Source organism: Emys orbicularis, chromosome 1, assembly GCF_028017835.1.
Source record: "Emys orbicularis isolate rEmyOrb1 chromosome 1, rEmyOrb1.hap1, whole genome shotgun sequence".
Taxonomy (NCBI): domain Eukaryota; kingdom Metazoa; phylum Chordata; order Testudines; family Emydidae; genus Emys; species Emys orbicularis.
In genome coordinates, this window is record NC_088683.1 from 246,472,335 (window position 1) to 246,492,326 (window position 19,992).

The following is a 19,992-nucleotide window of genomic DNA, read 5'->3' on the forward strand; positions in this document are numbered from 1 at the left end:
TTGTGTTTGACCTCAAAAAATTATTATTTTTTCCAATTTTTTGGTTCACTGAAAAAGTATATATAGACACTATATTTCAGATTTATTTGAAATGATTTTTCTTCAGTGTTTTGGTATGGCCAGTGAACCAAACTATCAGTTATTCACACAGCTCTAATCAAAAGAAGATGAAAAGAAAATCATGTAAATCTTGTAACAAAGTGTCAAAAATAAGCTGCTTCCTTGAGGGCCTATATAGAATCAGGGCCGGCTCCAGGCACCAGCGCAGGAAGCAGGTGCTTGGGGCGGCCAATGGAAAGGGGCGGCACGTCCGGGTCTTCGGCGGCAATTCGGTGGTGGGTCCCTCAGTCCCTCTCGGAGGGAAGGACCGGCCGCCGAATTGCCGCCGAAGAATGAAGCGGCATGGTAGAGCTGCCGCTGAAGTGTCGCCAATCGCGGCTTTATCTTTTTTTTTTTTTTTTCCCTTCGCCGCTTGGGGCGGCAAAAAAGCTGGAGCCGGCCCTGTATAGAATCAGCTTTTTTTTCAAGGTATTTGGTGCACCTGTGTCCAAAAGCCTCAGTGCAGCCAAACCTCAGGGGGATCCATAAAATCCATGCATATGTTCTACTGATGCTTTTAGCTTCACCACACAGGTGCCCAATAACTCCACAGGGGCCCGGTCATGCTTCATTAGGAGGCCCCCAGTACTCCTGCCTGCTATGGCTGGTGGGTAAGTAGTGTCCAGTCCCAAATGCTACAAGGAGTACCAGACACTGCCTTGCAGTCAAGGAAGAGGGTGTCTAACTGCATAATTACACAGTGCTTCAGTGTTTCAAGTCAGAACTTGATGTTTACAGGACTCGAGCATTTCAGTTTAGCTGAGATGTGCTTAACAGAGGATAATGTTTCCATTACCAGTGTTTAGGGCCAGTGCCTTTTACAACACCAGAGATCAACATGCAATGCCTGGAAGCTTGCTCTGCACCAAAGTATTGAGATGCAAGAAATGCATAGGAGGGCAAGTCTGTATAGAAAGACCTTTCCACACCTTACCAAGACAGCAATTTAAGACTAAATTTTCAAAAGTGCCTAAGTGACTTGAGAAACCTAAGTCTCATTAGCTTTCAATGGGACTTAGGTACTTTGAAATTTTTACTTTTTGATATTAATCAAGCTGCTTTAGCATTGAATTTCTCTTGGTAACAGAGCAATATTTTAACCAGGGAGGACAATTCTCTTGCTGGGGGAATGTGTGACACGCTTCCATCCCGTCGTTATTTCTCTGTTCATAATCCTATAGTTTCAGTGTACATTAAATTAGTACTTTCCTTGTAAAGACATGGCTGAACAGCCCTAACACTGCTGCATAACTTTTGTTGACTCATTGAGATAGATTTGGCTTTTTTTAACTCCACCAGGATATTGTGGAATGGGATGGAGACTCTTTGGGAGGCAGAGGAAACCAGGGTCTGTAAGAGAGAGGTTTCAGCTGGGAACCATCATGAACAGAAAAGCTTGGGGAGAAAGCTAAGTGTGAGATTTATGTTGCATTATTATTGTTAAAATTACCCTAAAGCCAAACCCCAGAGTACATTTGGACTATAGGCAGAATGTATGTATTCTCAGAACAGAAGGCACGAATGAACACCCCTGCTCACAAAGTGTTCATGCCATCTGTTCCCTGGAAGGCATTCTGCCTCTAGGGGAAGGCTCCATACCATGGCATAACCCCCAAGGGCTAGTTCATGCTTATAGTACTGAAAGGTGTGAAATTCTAACTTTCATTCTCACAATTCTTATATTAATAAATAATTACACATAATATTTGAGAACTGACGATGTGTCAGTATTGTACAGAAAATGGAATAGATAAGGTACCTTTCTCAGGGAGCTTACACTGTCATGAGACCAAAGCCAAAATACATTAAAAAGTTAGCAGAATGCTGTGAGTGTCCTGGAATATTGTACTGTCTTTGCCTACTTAAGCTACAAGTTTCTTCATGTTGAGACTAGGGCTGTCGATTAATCACAGTTAACTCATGTGATTAACTAAAAAAATAATAATCATGATTTAAAAAATTACTCGTGATTAATCGCAGTTTTAAACACACTGTTAAACAATAGAATACCAACTGAAATTTATTAAATATTTGGATGTTTTTCTACATTTTTATATATATTGTATTCTGTTTAGTAACTGAAATCAAAGTGTATATTATTTTTGATTACAAATATTTGTACTGTAAAAATTATAAACAAAAGAAATAGTATTTTTCAATTCACCTCATACAAGTACTGCAGTAGAATCTTTGTCCTAAAAGTGCAACTTACAAATGTAGACTTTTTTGTTACATAACTGCACTCAAAACAATGTAAAACTTTAGAGCCTACGAGTCCACTCAGTCCTACTTGTTCAGCCAATCGCTCAGACAAACAAGTTTGTTTACATTTGCAGGAGATAATGCTGTCCGCTTCTTGTTTACAGTGTCACCAGAAAGTGAGAACATGCATTTACATGGCACTTTTGTAGCTGGCATTGCAAGGTATTTACGTGTCAGATATGCTAAACATTCATATACTCCTTCACGCTTTGGCTACCATTCCAGAGGACATGCTTCCATGCTGATGACGCTCATTAAAAAAAGAATGCATTAATTACATTTGTGACTGAACTCCTTTGGGGAGGATTGTATGTCCCCTGCTCTATTTTAACCACATTCTGCCATATATTTCATGTTATAGCAGTCTTGGATGATGACCCAACACATGTTGTTCATTTTAAGAACACTTTTACTACAGATTTGACAAAACGCAAAGAAGGTACCAATGTGAGATTTCTAAAGATAGTTACACCTCTCGACCCAAGGTTTAAGAATCTGAAGTGCCTTTCAAAATCTGAGAGGGACGAGATGTGGAGCATGCTTTCAGAAGTCTTAAAAGAGCAACACTCCAATGCGGAAACTACAGAACCTCCACCACCAAAAAAGAAAGTCAACCTTCTGCTAATGGCATCTGACTCAGATAATGAAAATGAACATGCACTGCTTTGGATTGTTATCGATCAGAACCCGTCATCAGCATGAAATGGTGGTTGAAGCATGAAGGGACATATGAATGTTTAGTGCATCTGGCACGTAAATATCTTGCAACGCCAGCTACAACAGTGCCATGAGAACTCCTGTTCTCACTTTCATGTGACATAAACAAGAAGCGGGCAGCATTATCTCCTGCAAATGTAAACAAACTTGTTTGTCTTAACGATTGGCTGAACAAGAAGCAGGACTGAGTGGACTTGCAGGCTCTAAAATTTTACATTGTTTTATTTTTGAATGCAGGTTTCTTTGTACATAATTCTACATTTGTAAGTTCAACTTTCATGATAAAGAGATTGCACTACAGTTCTTGTATTAGGTGAATTGAAAAATACGATTTATTTATTTTCTTTTTTACAGTGCAAATATTTGTAATAAAAAATAAATATAAAGTAAGCACTGTAGACTTTGTTGTAATTGAAATCAATATATTTGAAAATGTAGTTGGGATCATATTTTCCTTTTTCTCTCTTCTCACTGATAAATAACAAAAATAAATATGTGAACTGTCATTACAGATATCTGACTAAGTATTGGGAAAAAAATGGTAATCTCACGTAACACTGTGCAAGGCAACTGTTGGTGAATGCTGACTTTTTCAGTGCTGACCAGTGTGTGTGTTTTTATTATATATCTATTTAACTGAAACCTTATTACAAAAAATTCTGAAATGTATTTATAAACTTCTTGAATCCCTCCTGTGTATGCCGGTGTGCCTAGTAGGGTGTGAAAAGTCAAAAGCATGTTTTCAAAGTACAGAATGCAGGAATTTCGCTCCCATTAGCTTTAATGGGAATCATGTAGTTCAGTCCCTGATTGATGCTTTAAAAATATGCTCCTTACTCTACAGTATCCATATCTAAGTTATGGGGAGACTACTAGATGGATTTTCCTGGTTTCTTTTATCCTTTGAATTAATGAGCTGTATGGTTCCATCCAAAATAAATTGTTTAAAACAGTTGGGAATAATTGCATTTCCCTGTAGGCCAAGAAAGCAGTTGATGTGTATTTACATTAAAGAATAAATCTAAGACAAGTTCTCTTGCATTTCAAGAAGGTATAAATCAATCCTCAGGAACACTATAATAAATATTTTAACAAATAATTTAAAATCATGAATACTTATATTAATATTATAAGCTATTGTGATTAACTATACTATAATACTCTATTAACAATTATTTGGAGAAATACACCAATTTCTACAATTAATGGCCAGTTTGTTAACATCCTCCATGTGTAGTACACTAAAATGGACTGTAAAGTGTAATTGTAAATTTTATGGTATTTCTGCAGTGGTACATATTGTTAATGTTATTTTTGACAGGCAAATCATTATATATTTATTTATATTTGTTTTCAATTTACGGAGCATTGAGGGAAAAGCCAAAAATAACTACTCTGTAATAGAAAATCAGTTCTTTTCTATTTATACTTAATATATTATGGTACATTAGTAGATTAGTAACTTTAGTAGGTTTTGAGTGGCTGAAAAGCTATGTAAGAATAAATAATACAGTGTACTTTCTACAGATGTGTTCAGTCTGTAAAGAGAGGTACCATTTGGGGAATATTTGTTTAATTACCATATACACCTGCAGCATATATAAGGATATATTTTGTAAGACTATATTATGCTCACTTATTCACATGTGTTGGAGATAATGGACACTACTTACAAAGAGCATAGGCACATTCTATTCTATTCTATTCTATTCTATTCTATTCTATTCAGGTTCTTGCATGGCCCTCATCACCATAGTAGCTGAACACCTTGTAGAAGTAATGGAAATATTATCTGCCATGTTTGGTTCTTTCATTCTCCCGTCTCCTCAACAAAAAACTGTAATTAAAAAAAATGTATAATGTATACCTGTACTATGTGTTTGTATTAGCAAAAGCAAGGTCAAAGTGCACCTTGCACTGGAAACAAAAGGTAGTGAGGTTTGTTGTGGTATTTAATTCCTGTGGAATGAATTCCCACAGTCTTGGACTTGTCTTGTGCTGTCTTCTGCACAGACAAGCTTTGTCCTTGCAATGGACAGTTCTACTGTGCCTGAGGATAGAAGCTGAGCTGCCAGCTGCAGTCCTCATCTTGAAACTTTGGGCAGTCTTTTAGGTAGGCTGGGCCCAAATCACTGAGTGCCTTGAAGGCAATGACTGAACCCTTTGAATTTGAGAAGCCAACATCATGGTTTGATGTGCTTATGGAAGCCAGTGCTAGTGAGGAGACAGGCTGCTGTATTCTGTACCAGCTGGAATTTTTTGAGGCTGACAGTTTCATGTACTATAGAAATAATCCAACCAAGAGGTGACAAAAACTGAGGCTAGGTTATCATCCATCAGCATGGGATGCAGTCTTCTAGCCAGCCACAGATGATAGAACATGTTACTTGCAGATGTTGCTACATGAAATGCATCATGCATCAGCAAAGCATTCGGGAGCACTCCTAAACTGAAAGTTGAATTGACCAGTTGCTTGTGCATTTTCAGCCAGTGAAGACTGCATTTTGTCTAAAACCCCCTCAAAATACTTTCCTCTGCTAACCAACATAACCTCTGTCTTGTTCGGGTTGAGCTTCAACCAGTTGTTCTTCATTCATGAGCTGATCTCATCCACTCACTGGGCCAGCAAAGAGACAATGGTGTTACTTGAGAGCAGCATATCATTTGCACATTGTTGGCTCATGAGTTCATGATATCTTTCCACTTCTGCTAGTGGCCGCATGTAGGTATTGATCCTCATCTGATACAAATCAGTGTAACTTCATTAAAGTGAGTGGAGCTACGCTGTTTTGCAGAAGTTGAGGATGTGACCTCTAATGCCCACTCTTTTCTTATTCCTTTTCTATCAGAGTAATTTCAGCAGAGTTTTATCACCTCTATAACTTCATACTTTTACCTGGAGTGGAAACATTTTTTTCATCAGAATTTGCCAATTTTCATGTAGAATTGTTTTGATTTCAATTAATTTCTGATGGAAAAGTACCTGGTTTCCTGCCACCTCATCTAACTCATCAGCTAATTAGGGCAATCGGCTAGCTGTTAGCATGTATCTTATATCATACAAAAGAAGAGAGAGTTTTTCTTGAAATTCCCTTTCCTATTGTTCAGATGCTCTGTTTCAATTACATTTGAGTGAGAGCTGGTTACTCTTTCAGTGCAGTAACAGATCACACTAGTGGTTTTATGCCTTTATTTCTGCTCCTTCTAAGTTATGCAAAATACATTTTATTATATAGTGTGCATTTTACAATACTCTGTATATATCCACTATTTCACTTATTCACAGTCTCCTGACGTTGGACGTTTGAAGCAAAAAAAAGTACTGTGCTATCTTTATTATTAATAGAAACAAACATTAATCAAGCCACAACTGGTAGAGAATGTATTTGTTCTTATTCATCAACATCAGAATGCCAGGAGGTATACGGTCCTCCTGATGCACTAACAGGAGCTATGCACGTGCACTGAGAGCAGCATATACCTTTTCCTTTGATGAGCGATGATGATTAGTCCCACTAAGAAAAGCTTTTCAACCAAAAGATTGGATCAGATTATTCTGAACAGTCATGTCAGATTTGCCCTTTAAAGCATAAACTGCACTCAGTTCCACAAGGACCTCTTTTCTCCTACCATTTGGTTCCTTTGTTTTAAATGCTCTTAGCTTCTAGAAAGGGAAAAACTTACCCAATGACTATAATACTGTATTTGCCAAGCAATTAAAACTAGTTTCTTAAAGCAAGATATCTTGCCTCATTAAAGAGAATGATTCACTTGATAAAAATCCCAAGGACTCTGAATGTTGAAGGGGGTTAGTAGTTTTGTTTGAGTCTGAGGAGGAATGTTTGAGTCTGATTGAAGCACTGGGTAGGATTGATGCCTGAAACTAGGATTTCTCAGCATGAAACCCTTTCCCAAAAATGGACATACAACCTGCCACCAGCCCTAACAGTTTTACTTAGACACATTGATGATAATTCCCACCCAACCGGAGAGAAGCAAGCCTGAGGGTTTCTGTATCACCAGCTTTCTAAACCACATGGAAATGGAGATATCTTGTGGCTTGCACACTTCTAGTTCACTGTTTAAATATCTGTTTGGAAATTACATTAACTTCTCCGTGCTACATGAATATTTTTGCTATTTAAAACACTTGTATATTATTGAAAATAGGCAATGTTTGTGTTTTTATTGTAAATATAGCAACAATATTATAAGGTCTGGACACAAATTTTCTGTTTTATCTTGAATAATCAATTTGGTTTTCATACAAAGAATTATGAAAATAAAGGATCCTAAAAAGGAAATGCCCGGTCGTATTTTAAAATAGATGGAAAAAAGATATTTTGAAGATTTGTTTTCCTTTTGTATGAACAGAAAAACTTAGTATGAAATTCATTTTGACTCTAACTTATTTTGCTAGTATTATGAAATATCCACATGCATTTTTATGTTTTTGTATAATATCCTAGATCACTGGTTTTCAACCTTTTTTCATTTGCAGACACCTAAACAATTTCAAATGGAAGTGCGGACCCCTAGGGGGTTCATGGACCACAGGTTGAAAACCACTGTTCTATGGTAATGACAACCTTTTGCAGATCCCTTAGACATAGTCTGCAGACCCGAGGTTGAAAACCACTGTCCTAGATTCAGTGCATGAGCCACATAGATTATGGTTTATCACAGAGGCTGGGAACTTCTTCCCAGCATGTTAAGTGTGGTTTTATTATTGACATGATCAATTAAAATTTGCAACATCTTAAAATAGCAAAAGATTTATTAAAATGGTTGAATAAAGTTAGGCTCCTATATCCATGTTTAGGCTCCTAAATAAGAGATCTGATTTTCAAAAATGCTGAGTTCCCAGCACCTTCAATTGCCTCTAGGCACAAAGCCATGAAAATCAAATATAGAAACTAGTATAATCAGGCTAGTAGAACTTTAGCTAGGGTTTACCTACTGCTCATGTATATTGCAGCATGGTGGTAAAATCTTTACACTATGCCAGCATATATTCTCATTTTATAGGCACACATATGCACACCGCATCTTTCCAGTTTTGCTTTCTGGTATAATTTTGACTGCTGTTCAAAATATTTTGCATGGGGTGCCAGAGACTGGCAATTTAGTCCTATCTGTGTCTGTTTCATGATCTGTAAAATGGGGATTGTAACAATATTTACCTACTATTTAGTTACCCACCTCACAAAACACCCTTCATCTCTCTCTTATTATGAAGCTCACACACAATTTATAGTGGTAATTTGTGAGAAAGAAAAAGAGAGAGAGAGAGAAAGAGAAAGAAAAGATGCCAAAAGCTGTTGAATTTGCTAGAGATTTTGAAATACACATTTAAACTTACTTGAAACCATTCCTGAGTTCTTTAACATTATTTAAAACTTTCATGGTCTAAATTGTTTTTTTTTGCAAGGTAAATGTAACTCAAAATGTAGCTAAAATTGAGAACACAGAACAATGAGGATGTTAAACTACTGTTAGTAAGAATTTATTTTTTATACAAGGTGTCACCAAATACGTAAAGTTTATTTCCTCAGTAATGAATTATTGACTCTCTAATCAAGCATTGACTGCAGGGTTTTTTTCTTCTCCATTTCTCCACCAGGATTATACCTTAACAATGTATTTTCAACAATATTGGAGAGATAAGAGACTAGCCTATGCTGGGATACCTCTCAACCTTACGCTTGATAATCGAGTGGCAGATCAACTCTGGGTGCCCGACACTTACTTTTTAAATGACAAGAAGTCATTTGTGCATGGAGTTACAGTGAAAAATCGAATGATTCGCCTTCATCCAGATGGAACAGTGCTGTATGGCCTCAGGTCTGTACTTTATGATGAAGATTTCATAGCCATTGTTTCGTATTGTTGATATTTGTTTCCTGGTACAAGGTTATTACACACTCTATGTAGCATATTATGTAACCTTCACAGTAACCCTGAAAGATGCCTGTAGAAAATAAATAACACACTCAAAGTTTCTTAATTTTGCCACCAGTGTATTCAGTCAGCTTTTATCTGTTTATACAGCGTCACCATAACTGGAAAGCTCTGCAGCTACAGAAAGTTGAAAGAAAACCATTAAGTGCAAACCTAAATATTTCATTCAAAAAATATGGGCAGTGAGGTTTAATTTGGGTGCTGAGTTCCTCTCTTGATGTACCACTACTCAGTACTGGAAAAAATAAACCGTGGAAAAGTTAAGTCTATAATATTAAAACATGAATGTGTGTACCTTCTAGATTTTATATTTACTCTGGAAGTGTAAAGGGGCTTTGAAGGACACTGCTTTATATCCATTTTAAGTCCCTGTACATTGCCAGAGCAGTAAAAAGGGGACTTAGTGAAATGAGAATCAGGCCTGGAATGTTTAATTGAAATTATAGAGAGGGTGGAACTCTCTACAAATTAGGAAGGAATGAGGATGTGGAATATTCCCACCACAACCATTTTAATATTTACCAGAGCTTCTGGTTTTATCAGGCACTGAAGTTTTATTTGACTTTGTCATTGATTCATCACTTCCCAAGCTTCCATTCTGTATAAACTAGGGAGGGGTGAGCCTGTTTATATAAAATAAAAACAGCCCCACACCTTTATGGAAGTTCAACAAAGTTGGGTACGTGCAGGTTCAGCAAGTGATTGCTGCACCATAAACTATGTTTAGTGAAAGGAGGCTTTTGCTTTTGCATGCTATGTACCCATGTTGCAAATGCTGAGATGTTTTGCAGCAGCAGCAACCTGAAATCTTACTTTTGAATTCTTCCCTTTTTGAATTTAAATAAACAAACAACATAGAGCTGAATCTTTTCTTTTATTCTTCTTCAAGAATCAGCCTCACAAACAACAATGTAAAAATATATGAATATTAGCAAAGTACAGTTATTGCTTTGAATTACAAGTACTTCATTGCAACTTTGTGTATAAATGTTGTGGCAATGAACCTCTTTCATGACATCAGGGCTCAGCATTTCTCCCTCTGGCATTGAGGGAACTTGGGGTAAAACAATCCCACTTTGGAGGTTTTATACTTCATGTTGGTTTATTTACAATATTTACACGGTAGGCCTGAGGGCGCCTTTAAACAAAAACAAACTAAAATATTACATTCCCTAACTCGCTGCAGAACAGCCTCTCATGCTGGCCACTAATTGCCAGCCACCTCTCTAACCTACTCCGGGCCCAACTATGCTGGGAACCAAGACCCCTTTCCCAAACAGAAATAAACACAAGATTTGCCCTTATAGTAGGGTGACCAGACGTCCCGATAAAACCGGGACTATCCCGATATTGAGCAGTTTGTCCCGCGTCCCAACCGAAGTACGGCGGCCCTTTTTTTTTGCTTAGGCGGCGGTGACAGGCAGAGGGAGCACCTTTTCCATTGTTACACTCACCTGGCACGTCCGGGTCTTCGGCGGCACTCCGGCGGCGGGTACTTCTTTCTTCGGCAGCAAGATTTATTACCAGCCGCCGAAATGCCATCAGCGACTGAAGGACCTGCCGCCGGAGTGCCGCCGAAGACCCGGACGTGCCGGGTGAGTGTAACAATTGAAAAGGCACTCCCCCTGTGGTGGTCCCGATATTTTGGAGTCATCATCTGGTCACCCTACCTTATAGGGAAAACCATCTCTTTACCTTGGAGAAGCCTTCTCCCCCTGCTAAATACAACCCTTCTGCTGCTTCTTCTCCTCCCTTGTCTCACTCACTGGAAGAGGTTTTCAAAGGTCACGGGCTGCCCTTAATTAGACTCAGGGTGTCCTTAATCAACCTGCGGTAACTTCTTTCCGTTCATAGGAAAAAGGGCTTTAACCATTCTAAGACAGATACACCTGCCTTCAACCATTCTCCCAGAACTGTCGGTCTGACTTTGTCATAAAGTGTTCACAGCACATTCCCAAATCAATTTGATTAATATTAGTTATAAAATTAAAGCGCAGTATTAATTGGTAGAAAATCATTTATTTGATAAATTTAGTCTGCTCTTCTGCAGACAGTGAATGCCCATTAGCAGATTACACTTTCCTTGAACGTATTTGTTGTTTGAATTTACTCAATGAGAAGAGACAGAGGGACATGGACTTCAGTGCCAGCAGCACATAGATTATACCCAACTCGCAATTTTCTTCATACACACATCACTCTTGCCCAGCTTTTGCTGAGCCTGCAAGAGAGAAGAAGCTCCTGAAATTAACTCTTAGCAAAAAGAAAGGGAAAAACATTCTGAAAGCCTGGTCAAAACTTTAACCTCCTGGATCAAAGTTGCAAAGGTGGTTTGCAGACTTGTGCTCCATCTAGGCTTTGCTGCTTCTGAACAGTCAAATAACATCAGTAGCCATAAATACCTTCTGCCATCTTCATCTGGTCATGAGGCTATGCCTCTTCTTTAGTGAGCGCCTGGCTTTTGTAATTTTCATGTTTGACACCCCCAGCACTCAGTTACTACAATGCACTGGATGATAGAAAATATCATGAGAAACCTCGAGGTGGTGACCCATCTTCTGAGCAACACAGATCCCTGAAAATGTCTGATGAAAGTGACCTATATGCCACACTGGCTCCATGTTAAGTACTGGAAAATTCAGAACCCTGATCTTCAAAGCCTTCAAGGGATTGAGCCATGGTTATCACAGGTTTCTTCTCTGCCACAACAACCGCTATCCGTGAAGAACAATGGAATTAATAGTTCCAAGGATGGGACTGGGCTTTCTCAGAACCTGATCAATGGCTGTGGAACTCCCTTCCAATTGTCTACAGATGTCACCATTTGCAGCACAAAATGTAAAATGCACATTTCTGTGCAGCAGCTTTTCCTCAATAATAATTCAAACAAAACAATGTAATGTCATTTACAAAGAGGGGATAGAAAATAAAGTAGCCTTGGCTGTTGTATGCTTACCAGATGCAAATCTTTTTGCCCTCAGACGCTATGGTGATGGAGCATGTTATAAATACTTAAAGTGAGAGAGAGAATTGTTTTGCAAGTCTTTTTAATCTGTGAATTGGTTATTTTTAGTATTCAATTCTCAGTATTTGAACATTCACGCTATATTGGTTAGTTATGGTTGGTCAGATAAGGAATGTGACATTGCTTCTGTTCTTTAATTGAATGAATGTAATTTTTATAAGCAGGAGGGAAGAACATCTGAATTAGCCACTGGGACTGTGAACCTCTCAGAGAGAAGTTCTTAGTGTACTTAAACTTACTTAGACTGTAAGCTTTTTGGGGAAGGGACTATTTTTTTATGTTTCTGTACAGTGCCTAGCGCAACAGATTCAGCACCTTTAGGCAACACAGCAATATAAATACAAATAATAATAATAATAATTAATAAGGTTGCAGTTCGGGAGAGGTGTCAGGAGATAAACTAACTTAGGGAATTTTGGTTCCTTTCTGTACTGCATGCATACAAAGTGTGTGTGTGTTTGTGTGAAATTCGATCTTTGTCTGGCTCATATAATTGCTTCTTTACCAGTGCTCTGCTGAGGGGTTCTAGGAATCTTGTCATCCTGCTGTGCCAGACAGCGTCTCATTCCATAAAAAAACATACCTCTTCTTCTTGTGTGCATAACTTTCCTTTAGCGAGCATGTGTGCAAGGAAAATGAGGTTGTCTGAAAGTTCACAGAAATTGTACACAAATGGAACTGAGCATTACTGCAGCAAATGATTTTGTACATTTGAGTAAATGTGGTATTTACCTATCTGTTTTATTTTTTAAAATCTTTAGTTTGATGTTTTGGACTTACACGTTCGTGTCTTGATTCAGTACATAAATATCCTATATAGCTTTGATGGAGCATATTCTTCCTGACAATGCAACCTTGCAATACATAGATGTTGGTGGGGCTTAGGACAGAGTACATTACCTAAAAGAGGCATAAGGCAACCTAATATGTTAAAGGCAAATACAAATTTGCAAGCTGCATCATTTTTAGTAAATATACCAAATTTATCTTTTATAAATGTCCGTTTTCTGTCTACTTGGTATTTGCCAATAGTTAAAGACACTAATATTTGAGGGACCTTGATACTGCAACTGCCTCTGCATGAATTTAACCCATGCAGATGCTATGGCAGGATCTGGAACCATGTGACCCATTGTTCAATGTAGTAAATATTTTCCTTTTAAAATAGAATGGGATAACAGCATAATAATCACAATTACATATTACTGATTTTTCTTATTGTTTTGAATTGGAACTACCAATATTGTATTATATGCAAAATAATTTGATTTCATAATAAGTCTGACTTTGTAAAATTCATAATTGTTATGATTGTGTAATTTAGAATGTTCCTGCAGTGATCACAGATAAAATGTTAAGTAATTTTTTTCCCCTGAGTGCATTACTTGGTGCTCGTTTTAGGTGCTAAATCAGAGTTGCTAACAGTCATACTGCAGAGACACTAGTTTCCATAATTAATAATCCTGAGTCTAGCACCTTGACTGAGGAGCCAGCGAGGCACTGGGCAGATGTTCGATTGAGATAAATCCTTCTCCTAAGCCACAGAGCAGCTGTGGAAGCTGTTCTTTGTAAACTATTCGAGTCCATTGGGACATGTGTTAAGACAGAACATCTGTCAGGGCAGACATGCCATTGGGCAGCTGAAGGAACATGTAAAAGGGGCCATCTGAAAGAATCCCTCCATTGAACACTACTTAGAGAGGGAAACTTACATGAAAAGAGTGGCCCAAGGTAGACAGTGGTGGCAGAGCTTTGTTCATGTACTAAACGACCTTTGACAGTGAAGGAAGGATTCAGATTCAGATTTTTGTTTAGGAATTAACCATTTTTCAAGTTTGTGTCTATTAACATCAGAAAAGGGTTAATTTGGTTTTAAAATGTGGACCTAATCAAACATAGAAGGTAGTTTAAATATGAACTTCACACGAAAGCAATATTAGATAGATGATGCTCCCTTAGCACATGCTAAAGGCTAAGACTTCAGTTCAGCAAAACACTTAAGCGTGTACTTAAACTTAAACAGATGTTCAAGTTCATTGCTGAATCAGGGCCTACATGTCAGTATTAATACATTATTTTAAAAATTAAGTTCCAATTCTGAGTCAATATGTGGCTTAATATAATTGCTTTGAATGCATACATATATTTTATTACTTTAAATTGAGATTTATAAAAATAATTTGAATATATTGATCATTTCAATATTTACTATACATTGAATGCTAAATTTGGATTGAATGTACAAGTTGTACTATCACATTTAAATAAGCTTAACTATTTTGAATCTATCCTTCCACTGTCTGCTGTGGATTTTATTTCTTGATATGGGTTTTGAGTAAAACATAACCACAGTAAAACCACGTTGCATGGTAGTTAAAAAAGATGAAGACGAAAAACTGAACACAAATGTAGGATAGTAAAAAGCATCATCATGACATGTGTAGCAAACTTTTATGGTTAAACACTTTCCGATATAAAGCCATGTTCTTTAATCGTGACAAATGTTTGAATAGTACTTACACACTGAGCCCCAATGGGATGACTCAAGTGCCACTTAGAGTGGTAATCTTACTGAAGTCAATGGAACAACTCATTTGAGAAAGTTCTGCTCAGTGTAAGAGCTGCAGAATCTGGTCTGTAGTCCATGCCTTTCTTTAAACATTCCTCACGTTTAAAGAAAAAAATGAATGATTGGCCTACTGTAATTCCATTTGTTTGTATTTCAGAATCACAACTACTGCAGCTTGTATGATGGACCTGAGAAGATACCCATTAGATGAACAAAACTGTACTCTGGAAATAGAGAGCTGTATGTATATATACAGATACAAATAAAGTCCAGTTCAGTTGTGTGGGCAGTTTTCCCCAGTACAGCCATAGAACAGTCATCCTGATGCCTAACAAACATGCGAATTCCTTAACACAACGACCCTTTGGAGTGTTTATTTGATTTTATGCATCATTTAAAATATAAGGGAATTATTAATGTCAGGCTTGCATGTTGTGTTGATAAAAAGTGGGGTTAGGAGATAGAAAGAATGATACAGTTCATCACTCCAGACTGATTAGGTAGAGGTAGTCACTGGATATTTATCTACAACATGAGAACGAAGGTTCATATTTTAATCAGATTGACTTTGAAGAGAGCAAACACTGAGATACAATTTTCTTTCAGTGTACTTTATTATGCATGAATGGCCTTGCCATGGGACCTCGCTGGCTGTCATGCCCACTTATGATTTGGAGTTCAGCTCCACACACAAGCAGATTCAATCTTCAACCTTGTTGTTTTCTATAATTGGAATATTCTGATATTTTATAATTGTGCTTCAAAAGCCACTGCTCTATTTCTGCTACATGATGGGGAATGAGGGGAATGTCTACTACATACATAAAATATCACACATGAAGAACACACTAATGAATTCTATGTTTAAATTACACTTGACTTAATCCCAGTCCCATTGGCATTAATGGGAGTTTAACCATTGATTTCCATGGGAGCAGTAGAAGGCCCCCTCTCTCTAATACAGAGGTGGGCAAAATACGGCCCTGCCCAGCCCCTTAGCTCCTGCCCTGGGAGGCTAGCTCCCGGCCCCTCCTCTGCTGTTCCCCCTCCTCCGCAGCCTCAGCTCGCCCCGCCGCCAGCTCAACACTCTGGGTGGCAGCGCTGCGAGTTCCTGGGGCAGCGCAGCTGCAGAGCCCAGCCTGACCTGGTGCTCTGTGCTGCGTGGTGGCGTGGATGGCTCTGGTGCTGGTGCTCTGGGCATCGCGGCTCTAGCACCACCAGCCACCGGTGCTCCAGGCAGCGAGGTAAGGGGGCAGGGAGCAGAAGGTGTGGATAGAGGGCGGGGAGTTCGGGGTGGTGGTCAGGGGGTGGGGAACAGGGGGGTTGAATGGGTGTAGGGATCCCGGGGGGGCAGTCAAGAAGTAGAGGAGGGGTTGGATGGAGTGGCGGGGGGAAGTCAGGGGCAGGGGTTCCAGGGGCGGTCAGGGGACAGGGAGAAGGTATGGTTGGATGGGGCAGGGGTCCCAGGGGGGCAGTCAGGAATGAGAGGAGGGTTTGGATGGGGTGATGGGGGGCAGTCAGGGGCGGGAGTTCCGGGGGTGGTTAGGGGAAAGGGAGTAGGGGGGTTGGATGGGGCAGAGGTTCCGGTGGGGCTGTCAGGGAATAGGGGGGTTGGATGCGGCAGGAGTTCTGGGGGGGGGGCATCAGAGAGCGAGAAGAAGATGGGGATAGGGAGTGTGGGCCGGGCCATGCCTGGCTGTTTGGGGAGGCACAGCCTTCCCTAACTGGCCCTCCATACAATTTCTGAAACCCAATGCGGCCCTCAGGCCAAAAAGTTTGCCTGCCCCTGCTCTAATATGTTTGTTTGCATTGGTAGAACATTCTCTCTTTTCCTGTTAATTAATACTAAGTGCAGTTGATATCTGAAATTGCACCAATCTGTAAACAGACTCCTATAGTTAGTATTAGGAGCCACTTCCTGGTCATATCTATGTCTTCACTGTAGGCCTTCATTTTTGCCCTGAATTTCATCAGAACTAAAAAACAAAACAAAAATCTTGCCTCAAATACTTGTGAACTCTTGTATTTAATGGGGACAGCCCTTTAAGAGAGCATCTTAGAATGGTAATATATTTGAAAACCACCATATGGAATAAAGTAGTGGAACTATTATAGCTGCAAAGCCCTAATCCACTCTGAAATCTTCTGAAATGATACTATGTACTAGATTTTTCATGGTAGAATACAGTAGAGGTTTTTTTCCACCTTACATTTGTGCTTTGTTTGAAGATGGTTATACAACAGATGACATAGAATTTTACTGGAGAGGTGGAGATAATGCAGTCACAGGAGTAGAGAGGATCGAGCTTCCGCAGTTCTCCATTGTGGAATACAGACTGGTGTCAAAGAATGTTGTCTTCGCCACAGGCAAGTGTTTCTTTTGTTTGCATGCTCAGTGTGTTCACTTCCTTACATATGTCAGTTATTATTTTACGTAATGATAGTGCTGGATACCACATTTGTGATAAACGATTAGCTGGTAAAGCCATTATGCAGTAATCCATGAAGCAGGAAGACTTCTCCATTTCTTTTTACAGATGAGTAGTCCATGAGAGCCTATGTTGTGTCGTACTTAACAGAAAGGCTAAACATCTTTGTTATTCGGTATGAAGCCTTTCACTTTGGGCTGTTAGTTAACACTAGCCCATAGTGACCTTACAGAAGTATGGGAATGCCAGGTTAAAAATAACAGCTTTATGATAATTGATCTACAACTCTTGAGTGTGTGTTTGGATTGTGTTTCAATACAGTGGATGCAGTGTATTTTATACCTTGTGTTGTATTAAGGTATGTGTCTGCATGTAGTAGGCAACTGAAGACACCTTGTTTCTACACATCCAAGGCCTCCTATAGTCAGTTTTGGAGTGCTAAATCTGGGGTCAGAGGTCCTCCCCTCTCCCCCCACTGGAAATGTAGTTTAAATTGATAGACTCTCACAGCATCTCTGAAAACTAGACCACTTATTGAGGTGACTGAAGACAACATAGATTTAAGTGCTTAATATCTTTGAAAATGCTGGCATGAATGACTTGCCCGTGGCCACACAGTGACTCCTTGGCAGAACTGGGATTTCTGCTCAGGAATTGCAAGTGCTCGGCCCTCTGTTTAGACCATGAAACCATGCTGCCTATTGAACCCTTCATCCCAAAGCATTTAACAAACGAAGCATATGGTACATTTATGGGAATCTCTTCACTGATTCCTTGAGCATAGCATCTGGGTCAAAGTGCACAGCAGCACTACTTGTATTTCATTACAAAATATAAGCATTGGCAGAAGAGCAATTGGTATGAGTATGTTTGCCAAATGGTGTCATATTTCTTTGGTCATAGTTAGGAAAAGAGGGTTTTGTTTAAATGGAAAAGGAAACAGATTTGTTAATCCCTTACCACTCCTCTCTGCTACCTGATGCACTCCTAGCATAATCACACACTGAAGGTGGGAGTTTTTGTGACAACCGTTTTTTAAAATATTGGTTGCATGGCACTGATGGAGAACCTCATTTTTGCACTGGTTACAGGAAGTTGAGAAGAGATTTTACTACAAGATAAGCCAAGTTTTAGTTCAAGAAAGTGTGAAATGTTTTTATGATGAAATCTGGAATAATTTACAGATAGAGAGTCCTATTAAACACAGATGAAAGAGAAATCTAAAGAACTGTGTGACAGCCATATAAAAGAGATTGAAGAGGCAATAATAAACAGGATTGGACATTTATATGGATAAAAGGAATAGTCAGCATTATAACAGTTATTGCTAACAAAAATTTAAAACTCCATGCTTCAGGGTTTAAAACAGCCTAACTATTAGGGATTAGGATGAGATTTTTGTGGGAGTTAGATTATCCCACATGCCTACTATAAGGTTTCTTGTACCTTCCTCTGAAGCATCTGATGATTGCCAGTGATGGGGACAGGATACTGGGCTAGATGGACCACAGACCTGATCTAGTATGGTAACACTGTTTTTATGCAAGGGAATCAATCTTTCACCAAACCAAATTTACGTTTCTACCACAACAGCCCCCATGTATGGAATAACCTCCCTGAACTGATCCACATGGCCAAGTCCTTCCCTTTCGAATCGTTCCTCAAGACTCACCTCTGGCATACACCACAATAAATTAGCCAGCTAATTAGTGCTTGATAGAGAATGCAGTTTATATTAATTATTATTAGCATAACATTTTTTGATTGTATGTTTTATCCATCTTCTTATATGTCTGGCCAACACCCAGCACATTGTGACCATAATACAAATAATAATAATTATTAATAATAATAAATAATAATAAATCTAGGGATATTATCTGGAGGGGCTGGTGGACTCCTCAAGACCCTTTATCTCTCTTTAAAGACTCAGGGGAAAAATAACCACTGACTTGGCTGCTGCTACTGAGTTTCTCTGTCTCTGTGGAAAGGAAGTCTGATGCTGTCCCTTTTGTCTCTGAGGCTATTGGGTGCTCAAAGGCAGATATTAGATGGTTCATTGAGCTATAGATAAGATTTCAGTGTAGTAATAATTCTACTGGTTATGCAAAAAATATGAATGCATCAGGTGTATTAAAGAGCCTTGATATAAGCATTGTTTCAGATCAAATGAGTTATTCCTCCTGTGCTCCCTGAAATAGCACTACTGTATATTCTTGTACAAAATATTATGAGAATGGAAACACTGTCCATACTACTGCCCCTACTAAGGGGCAATGAAAAAGACACACATATTGGCTAAGATTTTCAAAGCTGTCTAGATCTGTATGCCCATTAAAATGAATGGGAATTAGGCATCCACATAATGTAGGCAGTTTGAAAATTTGAGCCATTGATTTTAGCAACTTTCCAGCTTCTGAACTCTTCAACTTTCCTACTATTCCTACTTCAAACTATGCATAAACTGTTGCTTACTTTGTAATTTGGCTGCCTACAATTTAGATTCAGATAATTTGCTTGAATATACTTTTAAAACATCCAATTTAAAAATTATAGAAAAGAAAGTTTAAATCAGAACTATTAAAACTATTTTAAAAATTGAAGTAGTCAATCTTCAACTGAGAATAGCAATGATTTTCTGGAAAGGTTCCATACTGCAGCCAAAGCCCTACTGCAAGAGACAAAGGGCTTGTCTACATTACTGGCTGGATCAATGGGCAGCGATCGATCCAGAGGGGATCGATTTATCGCATCTAGTCTAGACGCAATAAATCGACCACCGAGCGCTCTCCCATCGACTCCGGTACTCCACCAGGGCGAGAGGCACAGGCGGAGTTGACAGGGGAGTGTCAGCCATCGAATTACCACAGTGAAGACACCGAGGTAAGTAGATCTAAGTTATTCACGTAGCTGAAGTTGCGTAACTTAGA

General features: G+C 38.9%; 1 protein-coding gene across 3 annotated transcripts in view; it reads left to right on the forward strand.

Moving 5' to 3' along the window:
- GABRB3 (gamma-aminobutyric acid type A receptor subunit beta3) overlaps positions 1 to 19,992 on the forward strand; it is a 278,147-nt gene that overhangs the window by 239,143 nt on the left and 19,012 nt on the right. For all 3 annotated transcript variants that reach the window (XM_065423468.1, XM_065423469.1, XM_065423470.1), the window contains 3 exons: positions 8,702 to 8,922; positions 14,791 to 14,873; positions 16,863 to 17,000. In XM_065423468.1, coding sequence (XP_065279540.1) covers positions 8,702 to 8,922; positions 14,791 to 14,873; positions 16,863 to 17,000 — 442 coding nt within the window. The remainder of the gene's footprint in view (positions 1 to 8,701; positions 8,923 to 14,790; positions 14,874 to 16,862; positions 17,001 to 19,992) is intronic.